This window comes from Condylura cristata, unplaced genomic scaffold (assembly GCF_000260355.1).
Source record: "Condylura cristata isolate star-nosed mole 26May11 unplaced genomic scaffold, ConCri1.0 scaffold00004, whole genome shotgun sequence".
Taxonomy (NCBI): domain Eukaryota; kingdom Metazoa; phylum Chordata; class Mammalia; order Eulipotyphla; family Talpidae; genus Condylura; species Condylura cristata.
This window is the reverse complement of record NW_004567105.1, coordinates 59348473-59374813: the sequence shown is the minus strand read 5'-3', so window position 1 is coordinate 59374813 and position 26341 is coordinate 59348473. Positions and strand designations below refer to the sequence as shown.

General features: G+C 35.8%; 1 protein-coding gene across 3 annotated transcripts in view; it reads right to left on the bottom strand.

The window, feature by feature from the left end:
- Positions 1–26341, bottom strand: part of PBRM1 (polybromo 1) — a 99954-nt gene that overhangs the window by 31901 nt on the left and 41712 nt on the right. For all 3 annotated transcript variants that reach the window (XM_004676072.2, XM_004676078.2, XM_004676074.2), the window contains exons 13-19: positions 25362–25575; positions 20226–20367; positions 18783–18880; positions 11180–11456; positions 9517–9622; positions 7957–8599; positions 3007–3218 (exon numbers count right to left, since the gene is read on the bottom strand). In XM_004676072.2, the coding sequence (XP_004676129.2) occupies positions 3007–3218; positions 7957–8599; positions 9517–9622; positions 11180–11456; positions 18783–18880; positions 20226–20367; positions 25362–25575 (1692 nt within the window). The remainder of the gene's footprint in view (positions 1–3006; positions 3219–7956; positions 8600–9516; positions 9623–11179; positions 11457–18782; positions 18881–20225; positions 20368–25361; positions 25576–26341) is intronic.

Genomic DNA, 26341 nt, shown 5'->3' with positions numbered 1-26341 from the left:
CTGTTGTTTTCTGTCATGTCTTTTTGTTCCTCTTTGCCTCCTTTACTGTCTTCTTTTGTGTTAAGTATTTTTTTTTCATATCACGTTAATTCCTGTATTAGACTTTTCTAGCTATTTGTTTTTAGTGGTTATTCTAGGTATTATGATATGCATTTTTTCCCTTCTCTAATCTCTACTCCATTTTATTCTCTTAAGAGGAACAAGTGCATTTTTTTAAAAAAAGATTTATTTATTTGTGCATACAGAACTGGGGTACAGGCCAGAGGTTCAGGGGCAGTGAGAGGCTTCACCAGAGACAGAGTGGGGAGCAGAACAGGCAGATCTACGAAGTACACTGCTGAGGGGCGCAGCGGGCGGGTCAGGAGAGGTCTGCCTCGCCATGTGGTCACCTCCGGGGCAGGCGGGAATCAAACTCATGCGGAAGTGGCTTTAGCTTCTCAGTGCAGTGCTTTAACCCACTGCGTCACCAGGGAGGGCCTTGATATGCATTTTTAACTTATTACTATCTACATTAGGTTAATACCACTGAATTTTGTTAAATATTGCAACTTTGCTCCAATATAGTTTCATTTTTCTGTTATTATTGTCACATATATTACTTTCATAAGTGTTATAAACCTTACAATAGTGTTGTAATTATTCCTTTAACTGATCTAGCATTTTTGGCCCACCCTGGTGGTGCAACAGATTAAACCATAGCACTATGAAGCTATCGCAGCTACTGCAGCATGATTTTGTTCCTTGGTGAGGGAGGTGACCTACATGGCCTGGCACACCTCTCCTGACCCACCCACTGCTCTCCTCAGCAGTGTCTTCTAGTTAAAATCTGCCTGTTCTGTTCCCTGCTCTGTCTCTGGTGAATCCTCTCACTCCCAGCACTTCTGGCCTGTATTCTAATTCTTGTATGCACACATAAATGAATCTTAAAAAAAACCTAACATTTAAAAAAATAAAAGTTAAAAAAAAAAGATTCAGCCTTTTACATTTACCTACCTACTTATTTACTATCTCCAATACTTTTCAGCCCTTCTTGTAGATTTGAACATGGATTTTCTCTTAGCCTGAAATCTCTTCCTTTAGTATTTCTTAAAAGGAAGTCTGTAGCAATGAACTTTCCATTTTTGTATGCCTGGAAACGGCTTTATTTTAGTTTCATTTTTTTTTTAATTAAAGATTTACTTATTCATACATACAAAACTGGGATACAGGCCAGAGGTACAGGGGCGGTAAGAGGATTCACTAGAGACAGAGAGGGGAGCAGTACAGGCCAACTGACAAAGTACACTGCTGAGGGGAGCAGTGGGCAGGTCAGGAGAGGTCTGCTGCGCCACGTGGATCACCTCTGGGTTGGGGATTGAACTCATGCTGACGTGGCTTTAGCTTTTTAGTGCTGTGCTTTCAACCCACTGTGCCACCAGAGAGGGCCCTTAGTTTCATTTTTAAAGGACAGTTTTGTTGGATATACAATTCTTGGTTCAGTTTTTTTTTCTTTTTCACTTCAGCACTGTGACCATCATTCTACTGCCTTTGAATTCATTATTTCTTATGAATCATATTGTTTGCTTTGATATGATGAATTATTCTGCTGGTGTCAAGACTTCCTCTTTTAGTAGTTTTATTATTAGGTATTTAGATGTGGTTCTCTCTGTGTTTTCTTGTTCTGAGAGCTATGGGTTAATTCTTTTTTTTTTTTTAATCAACTTTGAAAATATTCAGCCATTATAGCTTCAAATATTTTTTCTCCCACTTTCATTCTCTTCTCTCCCCTGGGATTCTCATTTTAAGTATACTAGAACACAGGAGACTAGGATTTTCTATGTCTGTGTAGCTAAGGGTCAGCCAATGATTTACGTGAAGATTATACTCAAGCACCTCAGCTGTAAGGATTCACTTCTGCTGAAAGGATTCACCTCTGCTGACTGCTTGTGACTTGGGGGATGCATTCAAAGTTGTAATCAAATTTCTATTTTTCATTCGATTCTTACATTTCCTCTGACAATGTCTAGTTTTCCATTCAGCCAGGGATATGTGGAGAGTTTGTCTCAGCTCTTCTATGGCTCTCTAACTTCCAGGATATTCCTCAAATCCAGCTTTCACCTCCAATTTTCAAAGGTGTAGGTTTGTCCCATTCATTTCTGTATCACTTTTTTCTGTCGAAGACCCACAAACACCCTCCACTCCCCCTATAACACATACACATACACACTCACCACCCTGAATGAGTACATCCCCTCTGGCAGCAAAGCTGATGGGTTTTGCAGCTAGCCCTATGCTGGTAAAATTATTATTCTCACCGACCAGGTTCCTTTCTCTTCTTTTTTGTTTATGCCATTGCTTATGAGAATTTTCTTCAAATCAACTTATTTTGTTTTCTTGCCTAAGAAAAAGAAACCCTAAAGAGCAGATTTGATGCTAAAGACTAATATAAGTCTAGGAAAGCCATGTATTCTAGGAATCTATGTGAACTCAAACTTTATTAGAAAAGATCCAATTTCTAAAAAAATTACCACTGTCAAAATATTTCTAAGCTCTGGCAAGTGACAAGTGACATATAACATTTTTGGACTGCTGTCATTAAATAAAATTTTCCCACTAAGTATGTGATTCCACTAAAATATCACCTACTTATTTGGACCAGAGTATGTATGAGGAAAGCCATGCTACTGAATGACGTAATCACTACTAAGAATGCTTTCTAGCCTCTGCTAGGCCCCTTACAGTTTTAGCCATCAATAGTTTTAACAGGTTTTAATCTGATACTTGTGAATTAACTGACTATTCCTGAAATACCAGGAAAACAGCTGTGTCATGGATAATTTACAATCTTCTTCAGTATCATGACCAAGCTGATAATGATAAAAACATTTCCATCTCAGCATATCTCTTTTGAAAAAGTCAGCACCCTGGGTATGCCCTTACACAAAAAGGACACATCTCTACAACTGTTTAGGAGGCCAGCTACTACAGAATATTTCTTCATAGTTAATAAAATGAAAAGAAACCAACCTCTTTTTTCTTCTTCTCGCTTTAGTTTATCTTCTTCTATTTCTTTCGGTAATTTTTCCTTTTTTTCTTTCTCTACATCATTATGCAAATGTTTTGTGGTATAGCTGAGTGCTGGTGAAAGAAGAATCTCTCCATTTTTGCAGAGTTCATCACGAATTTTAATGAAAAACTGCTGAAGTTCTACTGCATCTTCATATATTTCAGAATCTGTCCTAAAATAGCATCAAAAGTATCCATTGACACACAGTGGCTTCTTTCAAACATCTCAATTACATGTTAAATTCTATTGAGGCTTATTGAACTGTTGATTGATATAATGGTACTTTTAAAAACAGTTCTAAGAATAGGTCTCCTTGAAATTTGTTAGAATCTGGATTGTCAATCTGTTTTCCCTCATGGTATAAATTCCCTTCTCCTTAAGCTCATGGTAAAAGGAAAGCCCTCATACAATTTCCCATGGAGAAACATATCAACTGATTTTAGCAACAGAAGGTGACAGCCAGCATCAAGGCTCAACATCATATGCAATACTTACTTGCATCTAATCTTTAGATTATTTTTTACTTTCCCTTAATCGAGGAATCAACATCAGGTAATGTAAGATTTAGGCAATGTTCACTTTCTTTTTCTTGCCCTACATCATGCTTGTCTAGGCTGGTAGGAATCTGCAAATATTTGAACCTAAACGTCAAAGCCATGAGAGAAGCCTTAAAGTCATGACTACGAACCTCAGAGTCAGTCTACAATTAACTACTTAATTCTAGGGGAACCAACAGAGGCAATACAGCAAAAGATGGAAGAAAAAAATGTAAAAAAATAAAAAAAAAAAAAGATTTAGTTATTTATACATACAGAACTGGGGTATAGTCCAGAGGTGCAGGGGGAGGGTGATGAGAGGATTCACCAGAGCGGGGAGCAGAACAGGCAGATGTACTGAAATACACAGCTGAAGGGGAGCAGTAGGTGGGTCAGGAGAAGTCTGCCACATCATGTGGGTCACCCCCCTGGCTGGGAATCTAACTTGTATTGCAATGGCTTTGAAAGCTTTAACCCGTTGCACTACCAAGGAGAGCCTGTTGAAAACTTTTCTAAGCATCTCCTCATTTATAAAATGAAAGAACTAGGCAAGGTAAATTTAAGAATTTAGACTGGGCCCTCCTTGGTGATGCAATGGGTTAAAGCATAGCACTATCAAGCTATTAGCAGCCACTGCAACATGAGTTTGATCCCTCACCTGGTTCAGCAGACCCTCAGCAATATATTTCAGTCAATCCACCTGTCTGTTCCCCATTCTGTCTCTGGTAAATCCTCTCACCCTCCGCACCTCTGTACCCCAGTTCTTATATGCATAAATAAGAAAAAATCTTTAATTAAAATATTTAGACTGTAAATATTTTACAGTCTGAGGAACTGTACAATGTCTGAGGAAGTCTACAATGTAATCTATTAACTAAGAGTACCAGGGGCTGAGAAATTACTCAAGAGAGGTAACCATATACAGATATCTTAGCAGCAGTTATGGAAACATTCTGGTCAGGGTAGTGTGACAGATGTGGCAAAGAAGGTTTAGCTGCTTGATAAGCTACCAATAGAGCATCAAATTTAAGAGAAGTCTCCAGAACATGCCTCATCAGCAAAGGTGAACAACGGTGGCAAACAATCAAAATCTCTGACCTTAATAACCTAAATGTGTTTAAAACCTTTCTGGAAAGGTTTTAAAAGTCTTTTTGGATAACAGAAATACTAATACTTTTGAGGGCAGTAATAAAGCAGTAAAAATAAAACCAAGGGAAGAAGAAACCTCTATGACATTATTTTGATGGCTGGCTGTTTTCTAAATAGAGGTATCTGAAGACTGCTCATCTGAAATTAAAATTCATTTCATAATAGTCTAAAATTTTAAGTGTGAAATTAAAGGTAAAAATGCTTTTGGTGCATTCATTACATTAATAGGAAAGATTCCAAATTCCATCATGCCACAAGGTTTAGTTACAGAATTCTGTGTGGTTTTAAAAATGACACACATCCTTTATTTATTCAAACAAAAAATATAAACAATTTGTTAATCTAAGAGATTAGATTAACATGTGTGAAAACAAAAACCCAAGATGGAAAAGGACTAATCTTAGGGTAAGATTTACATATAAGAAAAGAATTCAGTAGAAGGCAATAACTAAGATGGTAGGAGACTCTTGTGCATCCCTTGTGTTTGTCATTCTAACCATCCTCTAACCCATAAGAGTCAGAAAACATTCCAGGAATAGTGACAATTAAGAAAGTCAAGATCAACTGGCATGTCTGTTCTGTGCTGTTAATGATTATAGCTGATGGGCAAACAATAATCACCCAACAGACCTTTTTCTTATGTTAGGCCTTATTTCAGTGAATGATGTTTGGTAGCCAGTGATGGGTAGGGTTGAATATAACGGTACATGAACACTGTTAAGAGATCAATATGGAACATACTGCATTTGGATTTCATTAAATTAATGAACTTAATTTTGGGGGGCATCTATCCTCATTATTGGTAATACAGTTGATAAAACCACAATTTATCACTCACTAAACTAATGTATCTCCATCTCAGCAGCACAGGGAAAGTTCCATAGCGTCCCTTTCATTTTACAGCAAAGCTCTGGGTACTTGAGCAAAACCAATCATTTTCATATAGTAACCTACCTCCTAAGGCTCAAAAACAATAACCTGCTGTCAACAATAGAACAGTGAAGAGTTCCTTTCTTAGAGATATAAATATGCTTAATCTTTAAGATAATGTCAGATAAACAAAGGTGCTAATAATCTAAAAGACAACTGCACTTTGAAAAACTCATAAAATGAACCCCAAAATACAACTGGGGACAGAGAAGAAAGGAGTGACTTTACACTTAATACATTAAGTGGAGAAGCAGCACAGAGGTCTAAGCTTCATTAAAGGAGGGTTTTATCATTTGATGTATCCCATGCATCAAGAACATGCTCACAACTGGTACTACTCACTGAACATGTACTGAGTAATAGAAGTGAATACAAATTCTGACTGCAAGCCCACTTCATTCCCCCTCTTTTCATTTCTCTCTCTACTGTTAAAGAATTTAAGCATCATTTTCTAAATGTGTCACTTTAGGGCCTTTCCAATCTACCCCAAGTCTACTGGTCTCTTGAATATATCATATGCATTTTTGAACATTCTACCTTTATTTTTACCACTTATCTTATCTAAAATACTTCCCCCTTTACTCCACCTCCCACTTTTCCCCTGATGTCCTTTGTCTCTTTAGGGGAATTCTAGCCCAGTTTCTTATTCCAGCACCTTTAGTAAATATTAAGCGGTTATATGTTGTCCCATGCCCAAAATTACTTTTCCCTAAGAATGAGCTCTTAGAGCTCAAATCTTATCATATAAACTGTGTTCCATTATTATAGCTTGGCAAATGGCCAGTAGCCTCTACAAGTGGAGGACAAGATGAGCCACCTTACCAGCTCTATAACTCTGGGTAACATACTTGAGTCTGTGAACCACTTTTTCACACACAAACTTGGAAGATTATGACCTGGGATGGCTATTATAAATCTTAGAGATTATCTACCTAAAGTATTTAGCAAAGTGATTTAGAAAGAGCAGGAACTTAATAGAAACAGCAAATGTTAACTGTTGAAGTTTTCTTTCAAGATCCAGGACAATGAAGGCTTCATAAATTACCCAAATGCAATTACCTCATATCCATGATCCTGCCATTCAAACCCACTACCTAAGAGGTTTAGCTCTCAGCATAATAGACTGTAAGCTTCAGGAAGGCAGGGTCTTATATTTTTAACTTTTCGTATTCTACCATATGATTCTTAAAGATCATAGACACTACAAATATTGAACAAAAATTGTTTAACAGATGAGAATACTATTATTCTGAAACAAATATAAATAGATCAAAATTAGAAGGAAATTTAAGTTTATGCCAATTTAAATTTGGTTGCTTCTTCTAGAATAATGAGTATCTGCACTAGGCACTTACAGTGAAAAAATCTAAGATTAAAAAAAAAAAAAAGCCCTTTAAGCACTTGGAATGATGATCAAATTTAAATCAATCTAACCTCAAATTAAAGTATCTTAGAACAAGGTCTCCCTGTTGGGGAAAGGGTTAAGTCTCAGCACTGTCACTATAATAGCCTGAGTTTGATCTTGGGCCAGGGTGCTAACCTACACATGGTGCAGTGACCTTTTCTGTCTTGCTTGCTGCACCCTTTAGCACTTTAGCAGTGTATTTCAGAGGATCTGCCTTCTCTGCTCCCTACTCTGTTTCTAGTGGGTCCTCTCACTTCATCACACCTCTGGCCTAAACCCCAGTTCTTGCATGCAAAAAAACAAAAACAGCAGCAAAAAACATGAAAAAAGCATCTTAAAGCAATTTTTTTTTTTAAAGCATGCTTGGATTGAATTCAAGCTTTGAAAGAAAGTCATTTTTTTTTTTTTTCAGGGTAGAGTGAGAACGCAGTCCCCAACTACCACAAATAATGCAGCGCGTTTCCCACATTTGGGGAAATAGGAGGAGTCAACACATCCAGAATGCAATGGATGAGCCTCGCCCTTTGTGAGCATGGTATCTCCCCTGCCAGGTAAGTATCATGTCATGTAACTATTTCTAATTACAAACACTTAATCCTTTAAAAAACCATATTCTATGAAATAGATATTTTGAGTTTGCCAATAAATCTACAATTCTGTCTTACTCTTTTTTCTCATGGGCCCTAACCTAGATGATTTAGTAGTATGCCTACCATCCATCAAAGAACATATTTGCTCTCTAAGGTTTTTTTTAATTAGAATACAAAACAGTACTCAAGCAAACTATTATCACGTACCTAAGCTGAAATAGTATATCAAAGCAGAATTCTTTCTTCTGTTTTGCAATAAATATCATACTTTCTCAAAAAGAAATGGCTTTGAAAACATACCGATTCATCCTTCTTGCTCTTTCCAATACTTCAAACATATGCTCTTGAAATAAATCAAGGCGCCGGTAGCGATTGTTTTCAACATTCTTTCTAATTATGTCAAAAGTAAGAGGAGGTTTGTTTGGAAAGTTGGGATCCACAGCAGGAATTTCTGCCAAGGAATCACTGTAGCATCTTCCCTCGTCATCCTGATGACTCATAACTGACACAAACAGATTGTGGATAAGCTCTTGAATGAGCAAAGTTACATTTGGAACATGAGAGTCCTCATCTCCTTCTAGGTCTCTTCGAGTTTCAAGCAGAACTTTGTGTAGGACAAGGGCATCTTTGTAGATCAAAGATTCAGGTTCATTGTATGTACAAGCATTGTTGAACATCATGACAAAGTCTTCAACCATGGAGTCTATATCTTGGTATTTATTGGCCATCATGTGACTTCGGATTTTCTCCATGTCCATGGGCTTTTTAATCGTTAAGTAGTAGTCAGGCAACTCTGATCTGGAGGGAAGTCTTAGAAATATGGCACTGAGGCGGCGACCCCTCTTATCAGTATAGTTCTTTACAGCTTCATACACTTCATTTAGTTTCTGCTGCATTGGAGTCATGTATTTTGATTTTTTAGGAGAAACACCACTCTTCCTACCTAAAGAAAGAGATTTAATGCTACATGGATAAAGTGAAGTAAGTCTAAATTTGTATACAGATGATAAACACACACAAAAGGATTATTTTAAACTAATGTAAAAAACACAGGAATCAAAGGCTAAAAAATGTTTTAAAAGACATGTCCATAAAAGTTAGAATAAAAGGTTTTATTTCTGCAATCCTGTATGCTTTTACAATTCCTCCATGAAAAGGTAAAATGTCTCTTAAAGAATCAACATTCAGCAACAAATCAGAACCAAAGCTATTATAAAAGTCTGTTTATAGTAATTTCATATATAAAAAAGTAGGCTTCATTTGTTTTCAATTTTTTAGCAAATATGTAACTAAAGAAAAAATGAGATAGTAAGTAAGTATATTTTCAGTAAGGGGCAGATACTTTTTAACTCAAGGGTTTTAATTACTTTTGCAATATTCTGTTCTCTCACAACTTCTAACGAAATAACCATCCATAGACCACACTCACAAGACAGGTGAATTAACTTTCAGCACAGAGGCTGGTCATTTCTAACCTTTCAAATGCTGTTTAGTAGAAGATACTAGGATTCCTTTCTAATTTGAGTGATCAGCAAACAAATGCACCAAGAAAAAAATCACCCACTGTCACTACTCTCTCCCAGGCCTCATGTATAAATAAAATAACTATTCTTACTATTTAACATTTACAAATTGTCCACTGTATTCAAGAATGTGAACAAAACCTTTGAGGTTATATTCTATTCCCTACACTCTTCTTAACAGTTTAATTATTACAAGCACAAAAATCTAAGAGGGAAGAAACTGCATGATGGAGTGCAAATGAGTTCAAATGTAATCACTGAGTAAAATACAATTTTAGTAAAGCAATAATCTAGTGTTGCAGACTACACAGAATAACAAAGTGTGAGGCTGCCTTACTAAGCTTGAGTTTGGGAGAAGCCATGTCATCATCGTCAGGTAGCGGACCAAGCTCTTTCCTTTTATCCTTGAGTAACTTCTCCAGTATGTGTGCATCGTTGTACACCTATATTTCATAAAGACATTTAATTTTTTAAAAATTAAAAAATTTAAATTGAAATGCAATATATACTCACAGAGAAATTTTTAAAAACAAAACATTAGGATAGTAAGGAGCTAAGTAAAAAAACACTTAAGCTCACTAAAGAGCAATGAAATCACATCTTTGGGGTAGACCTAATTTTTAATTTGCTGGTAACTTAAGCTTTCCAGGTGATTAGGGTGCAGGAGCACATATTAAAAGTTTGAGAACTACTATAGTTGAATTACTGCCAGCTTTAACAGAAGTTTTGAAACATATTTACCTATGTTGTTTACTTCAAACATCTATTTCAGGGCCTCCCTGGTGGTGCAAGGGGTTACATCTCAGCACTATCAAGCTATAGCCAGCCACTGTGACAGGAATTTGATCCCCAGCCAAGGAGCTAACCTACAAGGTACAGTACACCTCTCCGATCTCACCTACTGCTCCCCTCAGCAGTCTCTAGTGAATCCTCTCACTCTCTACACCTCTGGGCTACACCCCAGCTTCTGTATGCTTAAATAAACCCTTTTTTTTCTAAATCTGTTTCATTAAACCTTCAAGGTAGCATAATTAGTTAAATGGAAATTAATGATTTAAAAAGAAAATCTGATAACTGGAGAGCAGTCTTTCAAATATTCTAAATCCCAAAGCTGGGTTTTAATCTCATCTGAAAACACATCTGTGAAATGCCTCCTTAGGTTCTGTCTCTGAAGACTGAATCAGCGGATGTAATACAGTTGAGAACAAGTTACTCACTCTGTCCCTTGCAAAACCCTATGTTCCCTGACTGCTACCAGAGCAAAGGGGCAGAGGAAATAAGTGACGTCTCTCCTTTGGTCACCTTTCTTAAGTGTGGCTTTTTTTTCCTATCAGGGACAGACAAGCAGCACATTAGTCAGTCATAAAGAGCAAAGTGAACTCCTATGATAGAGAATCATTTCTCTCATCACAGGCACCCTCAGAAACATTTTTTTAAAAATTTGTTTACACATATATATCTTTTTACACCATTGTACATTTTTGTACAATGCATGTTTGTATGGTTTCTCCTTTCAGATGTATTCACTGAAATTTCCATCACCAGGTACCCATGAACTTCCACCATAGTCCCTTGTGCTGTGTTCTTCCCTCTCCTGTTTTGATTCCTTGGCTTTTAAATCTGTTCCAGAGATCCACATATCTGCTTTTGTGGAAATAACATGTTGTTTAGAGTACTGTTACTTTATATTAAATTTGAAGTTGGATGACGTGATACCCCATTTGTTACTATTTCCTATTTACAGATGAGGACAACAAGGTTGAGAAAAAAGATACTTACACAGGGACAGGCAGATCTGATTTCAAATCTAGGCAATCAAATCTAGAGTATATACTTTTACATTATATTGCGCCTTCCACTAAAAAGTTAAGACAAAATATTAACCTAGTCATGGAGAAGAAAAACGTACAGTAGGCATATTAGCCTAGCGTCTCAAAATACTTTATTCTCCCAGCACCAATAGAAATGTATTTAACTCCAGGATTCCCACACATGCTCACCTGAGAACCCTCTTCATTGTAATGCCTTGCATTTCGGAACATCAGTTTCATGTCTTCTATCATTCCCTCTTCCCCTGTGTATTTGTCATTGCGAATGTTATGCTCAATTATTTTCAAGTCCATTGGCTCCAAGATGATTTTATAATAATCAGGATAGTCCTTTTTAGATGGTTTAACCATAAATAGATCACAAAGTCTTCTGCCTGAACCTGGCTCTCGAGCTTCAAGAACAACATTGAATAAGATTTTCATTCGCTGCTTTCTTATGTTCTTTTTACTGTGGAAGGGAAAGGTGGAAAAGAAGGAAAATGAGAACAGGTTCAATTTTCTTTATATAAAGATGAGCATGAAATGAAACTAATTTTGTGCTCAATGCTTCATGATGATTATAATTTTTTGAGTATGTATGCCACAAACACAATAAAAATGCTGGAAGCTATTTAAGTAAATATTAGGAAAATTTCCAAAACAGTGATCCTGGCAAGAATAACAGGTAAACTTGTTTAGAATGTTATGAAATACAATATTAAAAAATAGTTCTTGCCTGCCAAAATAAAATTCTATTATCAACTGAAAACCTTTTTCCTTTTCAAAAACCAACATACAAAACAAAGAAAATACACACAAAGCAAGGTATTCTATTTAAGATAACCACATTTAAACACATGTATATCCTAATGACCACAAAATGTAAAGGCTGTCAAAGGCACGTCTCTAGAGTGGACACAAGTCTTTCTGGCATGTATCCTGTCAGGGCCAGTCCCGTTGCCTGCCCTTCATCAGCACTATCTCACAATTCTAACCTAGCTTAAAAAATGAATGGTTTATAGTTGTCTGAATTCTCAAGTAAATTTTCATCCTTGGCTATGAATCCTTTCCTTTCTTGTCTCCCAAATTCTGCTGGCAAGATATGATATTAGGAAACAGACATGAGTGATATGAAATATAGTACATGGAACATATATTAGAGTCTGAGTCCAAGTAAAAAAATACATATGGTCTAGTCTATTTATTACTGCAAACTGGTTCAGAAAAGCCAAGTAATTTGCCGAGAGAATTATTTGAGGAAATAACCTTCTAGTAACATTTTTGGTCGACTGCTTCTATGTCTTCAATATACAGATAAAGAAATAGCCAGTCTCAAATCAGGAGTCTCCAAGTCATTGGTTACATGCTTTATAAAGAGAACAACAAGATTTATTTTCTCTTCAATAAGCACTAAGATTCTATAATATGGTACTTAGAGGAAAATAATTTGTTTCCTGTCCTATGAATGGAAGGAAGCTCATCGTTGACATAAATTGTGAGTAGGTAGGTCTCCTAGTCTAATCACTCACTGTAACTTATGGGTACAGATATTTTTCTCTCTGTAGTTCAAAATATGCCTTTAAGAACTCAAATGAAGACAAATAACAGACAAGAAAAGAAATAGCTATCTTTCAGCCAAAAACATCTCATGGCCTTATTTTCTTAGCATGGTGCTTATACAACTTGAAAGAGATCCAAGTAAAGAAAAAGAAAAAGTTTTCTAGAGTCATCCTCGTCAGTAGGATTGCTGATGGCCTTTGCTAACAAGGGAAGATTTTTTGCCATTTCTTCTTCATAGTAGTTTCTATATCAAGTTGAATGATTGCCAGATGATAACAATTTAAAAAAAGTTTCATGCAGTGGAAACTATTTCTCCAAAGAAACGGGCATGAGGAAGAGGTCTCTTACTTTAGCACTTGAGCAAGCAGATAATGGGAAGGGAATTTTGGGACAAAACTCTAATACCAGATATTGCCACATCTGAGTACAGGTTAGAATACACATGAATCTGATTCTGAATTTGAAATCACAGAAATTTTCACTTACAACTATTTTAATCAAGTAAGTGTTTTTAGGCCTCACTTTTGCAGGTTGACTTCTAAAGGAAGACTAGGGAATTTATTTATGAAGTCCTGAGCTGAAAGGATCTTTTCAATAATCAATACAGAGTGAAATCATGCCTCATTCTAGGGATTCTAAGCCAAACAGTTGAATCAAGAACGTTACTGAGCCAATGTCAGCACTACTCCTTTCTTGGTTCTAGGATACCACTTGCAATTACCATTAAAGTTTTTGTTAGAAAGCCACAGATACTCTCATTTGAAAGTGAGTCTAGTGCAGATTTTTATGAGATTTCTGAAGATGAAGGCAAGATTTTGACTGAATTTTAGGGAAAATACTGACAAAAAAGAGGCCCATTTTTCCAAGTCCAATAATTCTAACATTGGCAGTTTGAATACAATATTTCTAATTTATGCTCTTTAATTATATATATCAATTTTATTAATTCTCTTTCTGGTCATTTTTTTATCATATTATTATCCTCCTTCATTTGTATCAGTCACTCTTTAAGAGAGCAATGTGTAACTAGCTTCCATTCTCCAAAACAAGAAAAACTTTACTAGGATCACTTATGATCTTTTTTTGAAAAACCAGGTTTTGTTACTTTGTTCATATTTTCCAGATACTTATATTGCCTGTAAGATTGAGAACTGCTGGCCTATTACTTGGAATTTGGCTGCCAAGAAAAATAAGAGCTAAACTTCATGCTTTTATAATCAACTGTATTAGCTAAAGTTGCTGGCTTATTTATCCTTTTACAAAATGAATGCTGAACCTTATTACATCCAAGTCTTTTGAAAGTAACTTCAAATATTTTTGAAATGATTGGTAAAATACTTGTGAAATGGTATGATCAGTTAACACATCCTGCCCCTTCCAGTCACTGTTACTGTTGTCAATGTTACTTTGCTCTTCACATTCTTCTTATAACTCTATCCATTCTACCTTCCTTTCTTTTTCAGACCTTTAACAGTTTGTTTGCTTTTCTCTATTTTGGGAAATGTGCATAAATTATGTCCAGACCTTGAAACTGGTATAATTATTCTTTTTAATTGTTATCTTTAAATGTACTAAAGTAAAATAGAACTTAAAACTGGTTCATCACTGTGCACTCAAAGGTGCCATACTTAAGGGGATGCCAATGTAGATCAGACACTGTCATAAAAAAGGCATATTTCTAGGATTCTATAGGAAATAGGTCACAGAGAATCCTATCAAAAGCAGTATATTACAGCAATTAAAAGTATTTATTTATTTCTGCACACAGAACTGGGGTACAGGCCAGAGGTGGGGGTGGGTGGGTAAGAGGATTCACTGGAGATGGAGCAGGGAGCAGAACAAGCAGATCCACTGAAACACCTGCCAAGGGGAGCAGCGGGCAGGTCAGGAGAGTTCTGCCACACTATGTGGGTCACACCCCTGTCCTGGGGTGGAACTTGTGCTGTAGCGGCTTCTGCTAGCTTCATAGTGCTGTGTTTCAACCAGTTGTGCTACCAGAGAGGGCCCTCGGCAATTTTCTAATACATAAAAGGCGAGTGTCTTGAGAAACAGTGTTTTTCCTAATTTGGGCTCTTTTCTACTTCCCTGATTTTTCTAGGATTACCACCAATTCCATCTCTCAACCTAGCTTGAAACACAGGAGTCATTTTGTCTTTGTCTTAGAGACCTCCAAAGCCCTTCCAGATGGAATCTTCTCTTCTAAACTTTTATATTATAAATTTTGTACTGGCCCTCATACTTTGTGATTGACAACTTTCTCAAATGCCTTTATCATTAGTCTTTCTCTAATGATGTAATTTATTATTAGGTATACTCACTTTTGTATTTCTACACCCACAAAATTCTTACTTAGAATGAAAATTTCTACCACTGCCAAGGACTATGTTAAACAAACACCTATATGCATTCTCATTTACCCCTCAAACTCTGAGAATTAGGTGCAATTATTATCCCAGCTTTGCAGATATAAAAAGGGAATGATAAGAGGTGTAGTGAATACCAAAGCTCAAAAAGGAAGTAATGACCAGAACTCGGGCTTGGGTCAAATGATAATTCCCAAATTGCTTTATTAGGTTCCTCTTCTTTTCCAAAAGTTAGCACTTACCATAAGTCTCTCAACCCTGTTCATAGGCTTCATGGTCTCTGAGCATTTAAGTACCTAAGCCCTAGAGTTTCAGAGCACCCACTGTTAAGCTAATTAAACATTCTTTTAACAAAGCTTGTTACATTTCATCTCCAAGTCTTCAAAGAATAAAAACCTTTTTATTTATCTTTTCCAAAGAATTTCCCAGCAACATCTGACTAACACTACAATAAATCTACCAAGTGTTGATGTCAACAGGAACTACTTCCAGAAAATAATCAGAGCTACATTTACTGAGGACGCTGCATCCAGGCCCAGTTCTTCCAGTTCTAAGAACTTCATGCATATTAACCTGTCATAGCAATCCAGTGTATACCCTATCAAAAAACTCCTACAGAGAAGTAAAATGAGATGAGGTTCAGATCAGAATTTATAAGAACAACTGGGATCTGAATTTGGGAAGTCAGGCTGTAGAACAGTTGGGGGTTATAATTCCACTCCATGATACCCAACATTTCTATTTCTACTACTGCACAATCAGTGTTATACATTATGAATGATATGAGAAATAATCCAAGAGCTTTTCTTAAAATTTCTAAAAAAACTTTCCTTAGGGAAAATACTAGGAAGAAGATCATGACAACATAGTAATTTTATACAGTGGAAGGCATAGGTAATAACATGTACATAATTTTAGAACACCTAATTTTTAAGGAAAAGTATATTACCTAGTAATTACTTGGCTAATCATGCAATTTTTCTATATAACTTCACAATTTTGAATGTCATACGATTATTTTACTACATTGTTCACTTGTTTTCATAATTTACTTGTTTTTCAATCTTTTTCTGGTCAGTAAGTTTCTAGCAGGTAGAGGTGATGACTAACTGTTCTCCTTTATGACTGGTAAGATCAGAGTTTGTTCTGCAAGCAATTGACACACCCTGAATTGCAGGTAACAAAGGTGAAAATATAAGCATCACACAAGTATCAGACTATAACATGACAATTCGTAGGCAGTTTTAAAAATAAGTAATATTCAAAAGAATGGATACTTTTAAAGAAATAAAATGTGGACAAGATCAGAGACTAAAGAAATGCAGTCATGCTTGGGAAGCACTAATACAATGCCTAAGTATCAACACAGCATTACTGGATCACAATGATTTTGATCCCCTAGCCATTCTCCATTTTGTAAAAGACATCCTTGAAAGGGAATCAGCACCCATCAGGCCATGGAGACTGAAAATACCATTTTCTCAGCCCCTATCTTTTGCTACAGAAGCTTAGTCACAGCGATTAGAAAGAGGCTTGCTATCCCTAGCAAAGGTAACAACAAATTATGTTATCTAAGCTGAATAATTCTGAATTTATTTTACTAACTATATTTCTAACTTACGCTGTTTTCTTTATTCATAAAATAAACTGGCACATACATAAAAACTGTTACTTCATATACTTAAGGTTTCACTTTTCACCTAATCAGTACTGACCATGGCACAAAAGTTACACTTTTATTTAAAGATATGTTTATGTGTAAAAAAGGACTGCACACCTGGAAAGCCTCCTGAGACCCAACATCTCATTGTCAAGAGTGTTCCTGGGAAAGCAGAAACAAACATTACATGTGAAGAGAAATAAAACAAGCAACATTGGAGGATTAAGTACAAACCAAATATGGTTGAGAAAAAAAGGGTATTCAGTCCAAAGGATAAAAGATATTAAGAATACCTGAAACATTTCAACATCGAAGACAGTGGATTTTTATGTAGAGGGTTGGGGGAGAATGCATTCCCAGAATGAAGAAAACATACCCACATTAATTTTAATATTAAAAAAAATAAGGCAAAGAGGAATCATAACAATAGTTAGAGGTTAAGGCAGGGTAGGTGGAAAAGTTGGTCCTGACTTCTCTGGACAAGCTTATCTCAACCTATTAGGCTGCTATGTGCCTGAATGCTAGAGAACTCTACTGATAAAAGCTTTTAACATAATACCTTCCTTAAGTCTTGTTATGCTAATCTTTTGTCACTGTCAAAATATGGACTTACTTCTCTCAAGCTTCTGACATTCACTCATGCCTGTATTTCAAAATTCCAGGTGTCCTTTTATTGTCATATCTATGATTTATATTTATGCTTCTGTGATTTGTGTTTTTCATTTTATTATACAAAACACTTCTTAGAAAACTCGTTCACAGAGACTTTTTGTCTGAAGCAGGATTTTATTATTTTATCAAAAAACTTTAGTTTTCTTTTTATGGAAGGTTTTAGTATAATAACTTTGATTTGACTTAGTTTGTTCCACAAACTACAAGCCATAGAAATAGGTAATTTCAAAGGATCTGTTAGCTTCCTTGGAACTGTTCTAACACTCAGCTAGTATAGGATCTCTCTCTTCATTTAGTGCTGGCACAAACTGTACCATCCACTTTTCCCTCCATTACCTTCTTTTGCCTGAGAAGTTTTTATCTTTGATTGGTGACTGATCTGGAAAACACAGGTGATGCTGTAGTAGAGTTAATATAATTACACTCAAAGATGTTCTTGACTTGATGCCTCTGATCTGGTTTCACATTTTTCTTCCGTTGTCCCTGGTATAACAAGGAATTAAGAACTTGGAAGGACGAAATTTCATAGGCTGGTAATGGAGGAAACTCACATCTCAGGGTACTATGGCACAGCATAGCAAAGTTACTTTAAAAGCTGAAAAAAATTTCCCAAATGCTTTCTATAAGAGGGGAAAATAGGACAGTTTCTCTTTTCTAAACAAAATTTTAAAGTCCTCTGATTTTCGTGGATTTATTAGTACATGAATAGAACTGTGTCAACAGTTAACTAATAACTTCTTTACTTAACTCTGAATCTGTCAAGTTAATGCTAGGGCTGAGCTATTTCTTGTTTAAGGTATCTTCCTTGGACTGACTTTTGAGAAGGTGGGGGAGAGCATGGGGTTTCACAAAGATCAAACCAGAGAAATTCCATGTGAGAGGTATGGAAAAAAGAGATGGTCTTACATGATGCTTTATAGAAATCCAGCTTCAGAATCTCATATTAAGATACCCTTTCTTAAAACCCATGAGAGAAATGTGGTGTTGGGGAGAAGGGAGTTGAGAAAAAAGGTTAAAAAGACAAGAAACCAAACATCTACCTTAATATTTTAGAAACTACCATAAGTCATGTCTTGGTATTTTATAATCAGATATCCTTAAAATAGCAAATAAAGATCAAAAACAAGGGGAAATAAGAGTAATACCTTGTTTTACTGCAGTGGTAGTATCAAATTTCTCCTTACCTTTCATAATTCATATTCTATCTTTGTTACTCATTATATAGAAATTGAGTAAATTAGATTTAAATGGCACTTTAAAAATGCCACATTAAAACAAAACAACCTGGACAACAAAAATAAAACAGGTTTGGCTATGCTACATTAAGTAGTTGACATTTTTATTTAAATGATCTAAAAGCAATAAAGTACTTATACAGAAAAATGTATTAGACATACAAATTACAAATAAATTCTAAAAGATGTTATTGAATATTTAAATGGGACCTTAAACATGATAACTTAAAAAACATTTTTCTGTACTTATCTAAAATAAAATAAATAGTAACTGAGAAGATGTCTCCAACTGTAAGAGTCTATACCTTTTTCTTTTGGCACTACCAGTATCAGAGGTAGCTGAAGAAATCATGCTGTCTCCGTCCTCAATGTCATCTCTCCTAGCAAGTTCCTTCTTCTTTGCCTAAAACAGAACAGACCCTGGGAATCAAGCTCACTCAAGTGAACACTCCTAGAATGTATGACTCTTAAAGAGCTAGACATATCAGATTCACTCAGAAGGTTATAGCCATGAGTAGGACACACAAAATTGAAGTGTGATTAAATATTTTCAATTACCAATCTTATGAAATTATGTATTAAGAGAAAAACAGGTCAAAAAAATGAATCCAAAGAATTTAGAAATCATGGTTGCTAAACTGCATTTAAGATTACAAAGGACACCTATTGTTTGCTAAAAGCATAGAGGCAAGCTGTAAGAGCATCTTACTCTGATGGCCATGTTTAAGTAAAGTCAATTCAATAGAGCCTTTGCACCTTAACAACAGTGTGTGTGGGTTAAGAAAAAAGTTTAATGTGAGATGTGAAAGAAGATTTACTTTTCAGCATATGCATTTTTTTAAAGATTTATTTTTATTTATTCATACAGACCTAGGGTACAAGCCCGGGGCAAGGGCGGTGAGAGGCTTCACCAGAGACAGAGTGGGGAGCAGAACACACAGACGGACAAGTACACTGCTGAGGGGAGCAGTGGGCGGGTCACCTCTGGGGCCAGAGATTGAATTTGCACTGAAGCAGCTGCAGCTAGCTTGCAGTGCTGTGTCCTAACCTGTTGTGCCACCAGGGAGGGCCCTCAGCACATGCATTTTGAAAGACCTGCCAAATAGAACTGAAAGTCGAAGCATGGTAGACTTAAAGAATACATGGAATGATGTAAAAGAAATACTTGAAATCCACAAAATGAAGATTCTACAGGTGATCTAATATAACTTTTATCATTGCTTCCTTTCTCTTGTTCTCTTTCCTTTGATTCTCTTTTCAGAAGATTCTACCAAAAAACTGACAGACACAATTTGTATCTCATCTATAAGCCTTTTTGTCTCAAAACCTCTTGATAACCAGGTGCCCTCCAAGATGTGCTCTCAGAAAGGCTCTGATAAACTTATAGATACCATAAAAAGATACAGTAGTCTTAGGATGTCCTTTCTCCTAGGACCAGCCTTATCTTTAATAGAAAAAAAGTCTAGAGCCAAAGAAATGGAATCTAAATGAACAAGTAACATCTGTGATTGAAGAAAAACACTCTGAGGACATTAAAATACCACATCCTAGGGACATCCCTGCTTCTTTCTTCCACAAAGCTAAACCCTATCTAAATTGTTTCTACTCTACATGAGCTTAAATAAAATATTCAGTAATACCTGTGACTGAAATGAACACTGTGGTAGTATTCATACCTAAAAACATACTCAAAATGCATAAAATTACTTCAGTTACACATACAACTTAGCAAAACCAAGAATTCATACCTGCATTACTTGCTGCAATTTTAGAACTCGCTTATAGATGGCTGAATTGGGAACATTATAGCGTTTGGCATTTTCAAACATTAAATTCAGGTCACACTCCAAATGATCTAAAGTTTCATATTCTTGGTTCTTTAGCTTTGTTCTGTGAAAGAAAAACACATGGTTAGAGTTTTCCATTATTAAAATTAAGAAAAAGTTTCCTGAAAGTCAAATGCAAAAATCCTAAAATAAACTAGATGTTATTTTCAGTAGTGATACTAATTAGAAGTCTGGAAGTGATACCTTTAAGATATATAAAGTAAGGAAGCAAAGCAGCAGTATCTTCAGATAATGCAACTGTTTAATTGAAAATCCAAAAGAACAAAATTGAACACAAATTTTTTTTTGGTGACACAAATTATTTACAAAATAAACAACAAAATAGAAGTGAAGCGGATCTAATAAGGTGGTCAATTACAAGGAAAAATCTGAATGGAAAAACCTGTTAGTGGTTAGGGTGCTAAGAGACAAAAACAAGGAAATTTTAAACTACCTTAGAGAAAAGTGATGGTAATCTGCCCATTTTTGAAAATACAGGGTCTGCCCATTTTTGAAAATACAGGGTCATTCATTTTACTGGGATTAAAGGAACACGCAGAATAATATACTTACCTCTAGGAGAGATACATGAACAAAGAAAAGTAGTCTTAGGATGGTGAGTGAGAGGTAGATGTGTCAAAGTCCATTTACTACTATTTTCCCAATATAAACATTTGTTATCTAATTATGATAGCTTAAAATTTGTTCTTTTGTTTTTGGGTCAAAGAGTTGTTTCTTTGAAAAGATAAAGAAAATTGACAAACCTTTAGCTATATTTACTAAGAAAAAAAGAGAAAACTTCAATAAGTAGACATAGAAATATAAGAGAAGTTGCAACAGAGATCTCAAGAACACAAGGAAACAGAATCTGCTATGAACATTTACATGCCAATAAATTGGATAATCTAGGAGAAATGAACAAATTCTTAGACTCACACAATCTTCCAAAACGGAATTTGGAAGAAATAGAAAACCTAGGGCATCCTAAGTGGCACAACCATTAAGGCTCAACACTATGGTATTGACAATCACTGCAGCAAGCATTAGATCCCTGGCCAGAGAGCTGACCTACATGGTATGATGGACCTCTCCTATCTTATCCGCTGTTCCCCTTAGCAGTGTACTTCAGTCAATCTGACTGTTCTGCTTCCCCCTCTGTCTCTGGTGAATTCTCTCACCCCTTGCACCTCTGGTTTGTGCCCCAGCTCTTGTATGCATAAATAAATAAATCTTTTTTTAAAAAAGGCCATCTTACTCAAAGCAATCAACAGGTACAAGCAATCCCTATCAAAATTCCAACTGCATTCTTCAAGGAAATAGATTAAAAAATTAATAAAATCTGTATGGAATCACAAAAGACTGGAACAGTTTAAGTAATCCTGAGGGAGAAAAGTATGAAAGTATCATGCTTACTGACTTCAAAGTATATACTACAAGTGATAGTAACCAAAACAACATGGGGCTAGAATAAAAATAGACACACAGATCAATGTACTAGAGTTGAGAAAGAAATAAACCCAAAGATAGAAGGACAATTAATTTATGATAAAGCAGTCAAAAAAAAAATCACACCCTTGATTAAGGAAAGTTTCTTCAACAAACATCTAGGGAAAATTAAGATTCTGGGAAAATTACAGTCACGTACAAAAGAGTAACACTAGACCACTGTGTCACATAATACAGAAGTTATTAAAAATGGTTCAAAGATTTGGATGTAAGACCTGAAGCCATGAAATACATAGAAGAAAACAGGTGATGCATTCTAGTCTCAGAGATGTCTTAGGGGAGTTGACTCTAGTGGCAAGGAAGACAAAAGCAAAAATAAACAAATGGGACTGCATCAAACTGTACAGGCCCTCCCTGGTGGCGCAGCAGGTTAAAAGCACAGCACTAAGAAGCTTAAGCCAGTTCCACATGAGTTCAATCCCCGCCTGCCCTGGAGGTGACCATATGGCGTGGCAGACCTCTCCTGACCCGCCCGCTGCTCCCCTCAGCCGTGTACTTCATCGATCTGCCTGTTCTGCTCCCCACTCTGTCTCTGGTGAAGCCTCTCACCGCCCCTGCACCTCTGGTCTGCACCCCAGTTCTGTATGCAGAAATAAATAAATCTTCAAAAAAAAATTCCTGTACAAAAAAAGTATGTGAATAAAAAGATATCTTAGTAAATGGGTAGAGTATTTGCATATCATACACCCAACAAGGAACTAATAGCCAAGATATATCAAGAACTCTTATAATATTACAGCAACAGCAAAAGAAATAATCTATTGAAAGAACAGACAGAAAAACAGAAAAGATATTTTTCCAAAGATACACAGATGAACAACAGGCACATGAAAAAATGTTCATCCTCAGGGATATGCAAATCATAACCACAGTGAGATACTACCTCACACTTATGAGAATGACCAAGTGTTAGCAAGGGCATGGAGAATAAGAAACTTAAACATTTTTGGTGGGAATGTAAATTGGTGCAGCCTCTATAGAAACAGTATAGAGGTTCCCACACCCCCATTAGAAATATACCTACTACATGATCCAACAACCCTGCTTCTAGGTGGAATCTATCTAAAGTTCACATAAACACTGACTCAAAAAGATTTTGCAACTCTTTGTTCATTGGAGCACTACTCACAATAGTCAATTATGGAAAGACCTTAAGTGCTCATGGAATAATGACTGAATGTAAAGAAGATGTGGCATATATATCACAATGGAACACTACTTGGCTATAAAAGATGAAACCTATCCATTTTGACAACATGGATGTGAGCAGAGGGGATTATGTTAAGTGAAATAAATTACAGAAAGAAAAATACTGGATGATTTTACTAATATGTGGAATGTTAAAAAACAAAAAAATAAAGCAAAGGAACAGACCAAAATAAAACCCAAACAAACCAAAACTGAGGTTACCAATGGGCAAGAGGAGTGGAAGCAAAGGGCTGAAGGGGTCTAATGCACTATGGGGAGCAGTTACTGGTAAACTGGTGGTGGTTGTGGTATAATGACATACATTTGAAGAGGAGTAAACCTATACTCCTAAAACATACAGTATTGTAAATCAATGTTACATTAACAAAAAAAGTAAAATTAAGGTTTTTGCTTAAAGTCATAAAAATTCTATGCTTTCTCAAACACTGGTTATCACTAATACCAACTCCCATAAAGTCCTTCTATACTTGTACAAAGACTCATGGTTTGCCTTAACTCTCTAGGGCAGGATACAATTTTTAATCTTTTGACTGAAATATATTGATATTATTCATCAAGGTCACGAAAACAGTATTAAGAATGACAATATATGTAAATAGTTTCAAAGAATGAATGTATGGGTTCCACACATTTCTTTTAGAACAACATCATCCATTCACCATGTATAATTTTACTTAAAATTTCCCCATATGAATATAGAGAATATTTCCAGGATGAGGTAAAACACAACTAAGCACAAACTCAGGGCCCTCCCTGGTGGCGAGGCGAATTAAAGCACAGCACTAAGAAGTGAAGCCACTTCCATATGAGTTCGATTCCTGCCTGCCCTGGAGGTGACCACATGGCGTGGCAGACCTCTCTTGACCCGCCCGCTGCTTCCCTCAGCAGTGTACTTCATCAATCTGCCTGTTCTGTTCCCCACTCTGTCTCTGGTGAAGCCTTGCGCCGCCCCTGAGCCTCTGGCCTGTACTCCAGTTCTGTATGCACAAATAAATAAATCTAAAAAAAAAAAAAAAAAAAGATGGGAAACAAAACAATAAGGACAAAATTATTCATTTAAAAGAGAAACTTTCAATATCTTCTAAGACTTAGCTTTTTTCTAGATTATCTCTCTTTTTTTTTTTTTCAAAGTTTTATTTATACATACATTACTGGGATACAGGCCAGAGGTGTGAGGGGTGAAAGGATTCACCAATCTAGCATAATAGCTAGATCTACTGATACACACTTTTAAGGGGAGCAACAGGCAGGTCAGGAGAGGTCTGCTGTGCCATGTGGGTCAGGTCCCTGGCCAGGGATCGAACTAATGCTGCAGTGGTTGCAATAGTTTCATAGTGCTGTGCTTTAGCCTATTGTGCCACCAAGGAGGGCCCGCTAGGTTATTTTCTTAATGAATGGCAGCCTTAAATTCCATGTTATTTTAAGAGGACCAAATAAACCAATTCCCTGTATCTTACTTGTATTCAAAAATCTCCAAAATTTGTATTAAATAAAAACACCATTAGCCTTACCAATTAAATGATAACAGAAGTTACAACTGCAAAACCATAAGCCACATGTTAACCAACCCCATTTCTTAGAATCCAGCAAATGCAAAAATTTAGTTCCTACTATATAGAAGGTTAGTTACCTGTCAAGAAAACATCATATAAACACACGCTCACTCTGACTTTGTCCAGTTATTTTTACCTGCTTCTTACCTGTATCTGGGTATAATGCAAAACTTAACCCACAATGCGGGAGTTATGAACCATCACACTTTATATTTATTATTTCCTATTTAAAAAAGTACTATGGTGGTTTAAATATTTGGTCTGGCTGGACTCCCAATGATCATTTTAACATTTCTAAGCAGAAAAAGGAAACTAAGGTGAATCATCATTCAGGTTTTATTTCAGCTAATCGATTCTCTAGAGCTTTAATTTAACAATGCTTATTTTGGAGGTCCAATGATAGATACAGAATTTATAAAAAGATAAGTTACTGCAATTAAAATTCAATAAAGGGTTAGTAAGAAAGATTTCTTTTCTTTGCTTATAAAAAAATGAAGTCAAATTTTGAGCTGCAAGACCTTTAATAATCTATTAATTTGACAAAGGCCTAGCTAAAATATCTTTCATTTATTTGACTCTTGACTCTACTGCAGTACAAATGTTATCATTTGCATTTAACTAAATTTGTTTGTCACTTTTCATGGAGACGTGATATTCATGTAAACCCTAGGCAAGTGAAAAATAATTTTACCTTTAATATTCTTACCTACTTAGGAAATAATTTTTACTCATTTTGGGTAAGAAATTCAGGGAAATAAATTAATTCTGAGTAATGGAGGAGATAACTTACCTGATCTGTTGCAGTGATATGGGCATTTTAATTTGCTGATAATAATCAGGGTACTTTTTCTTTGAAGGTAAATGGAAAAAAGGCTCAGCTATTAGTTGTCCTTGGTTATTCCGGCAGCTCCTAACTGTGTCATAAAGCTGATAAAAAGGATTTGAAACATCCATAAATGAAGTAATGCTCTCTGCTTCTGACTCTCCTTCTTCATAACGTGCAGCTAGGAAAAAAAAGGTATTTTTAAGTGGACAAGGAGCAATATTTTAAAGCTCTTTTAATAACTTTCTAGATTAAGTGATGTTTGACAATAATCGTTTTAAAAGAAGTCTGATCTTCATTGAAGACAATACTAAATGTCTTTATGAAGAATATTCTAAACTTTGGGATGGGGATAAAGAGAAAAACATAATGAACTTTCATTAAGAACTCTTTCCTATCCCATAATTTAATATCTTGCAATTCTTTAATGTACTGAAGGCAAAGATTTTTAATTTTTTGTAATAGTTTATTTTCACATCATTTTGTGCCTTTTTCCATCTCAGATGTAACCCCCGTGGACTTCCCATCACGAAATTACCCATGTGCCATCACCACAGTCCACCCAACCACATTTTTGATCCCATTCCCCATTCCACCCCCGTAAAATATCTCTGATATATAGTTGTTCATTATTATTATCATTATTTTTTCCCCTGGTCCTTTATATTTCTTCTATAAGTAAAATCATCCAGTATTTTTCCTTTTCTTTCTGGCTTATTTCATTCACTGGAATGATCCCTTCCAGCTCCATCCATGTTGCTGCAAAAGGCATGTGTTTATCTTTTTTGATTGCTGAGTAATATTTTGTATATGTACCACATCTTTTAAATCCAGTCATCTACTTTTTTTTTTTTATTAAAAAGTTTATTTTTACATCATTTTTCACATTTTTTTTTTCATCTCAATTGTAATCCCCACGGGTTTCCCATCACCAAATCACCCCTGTG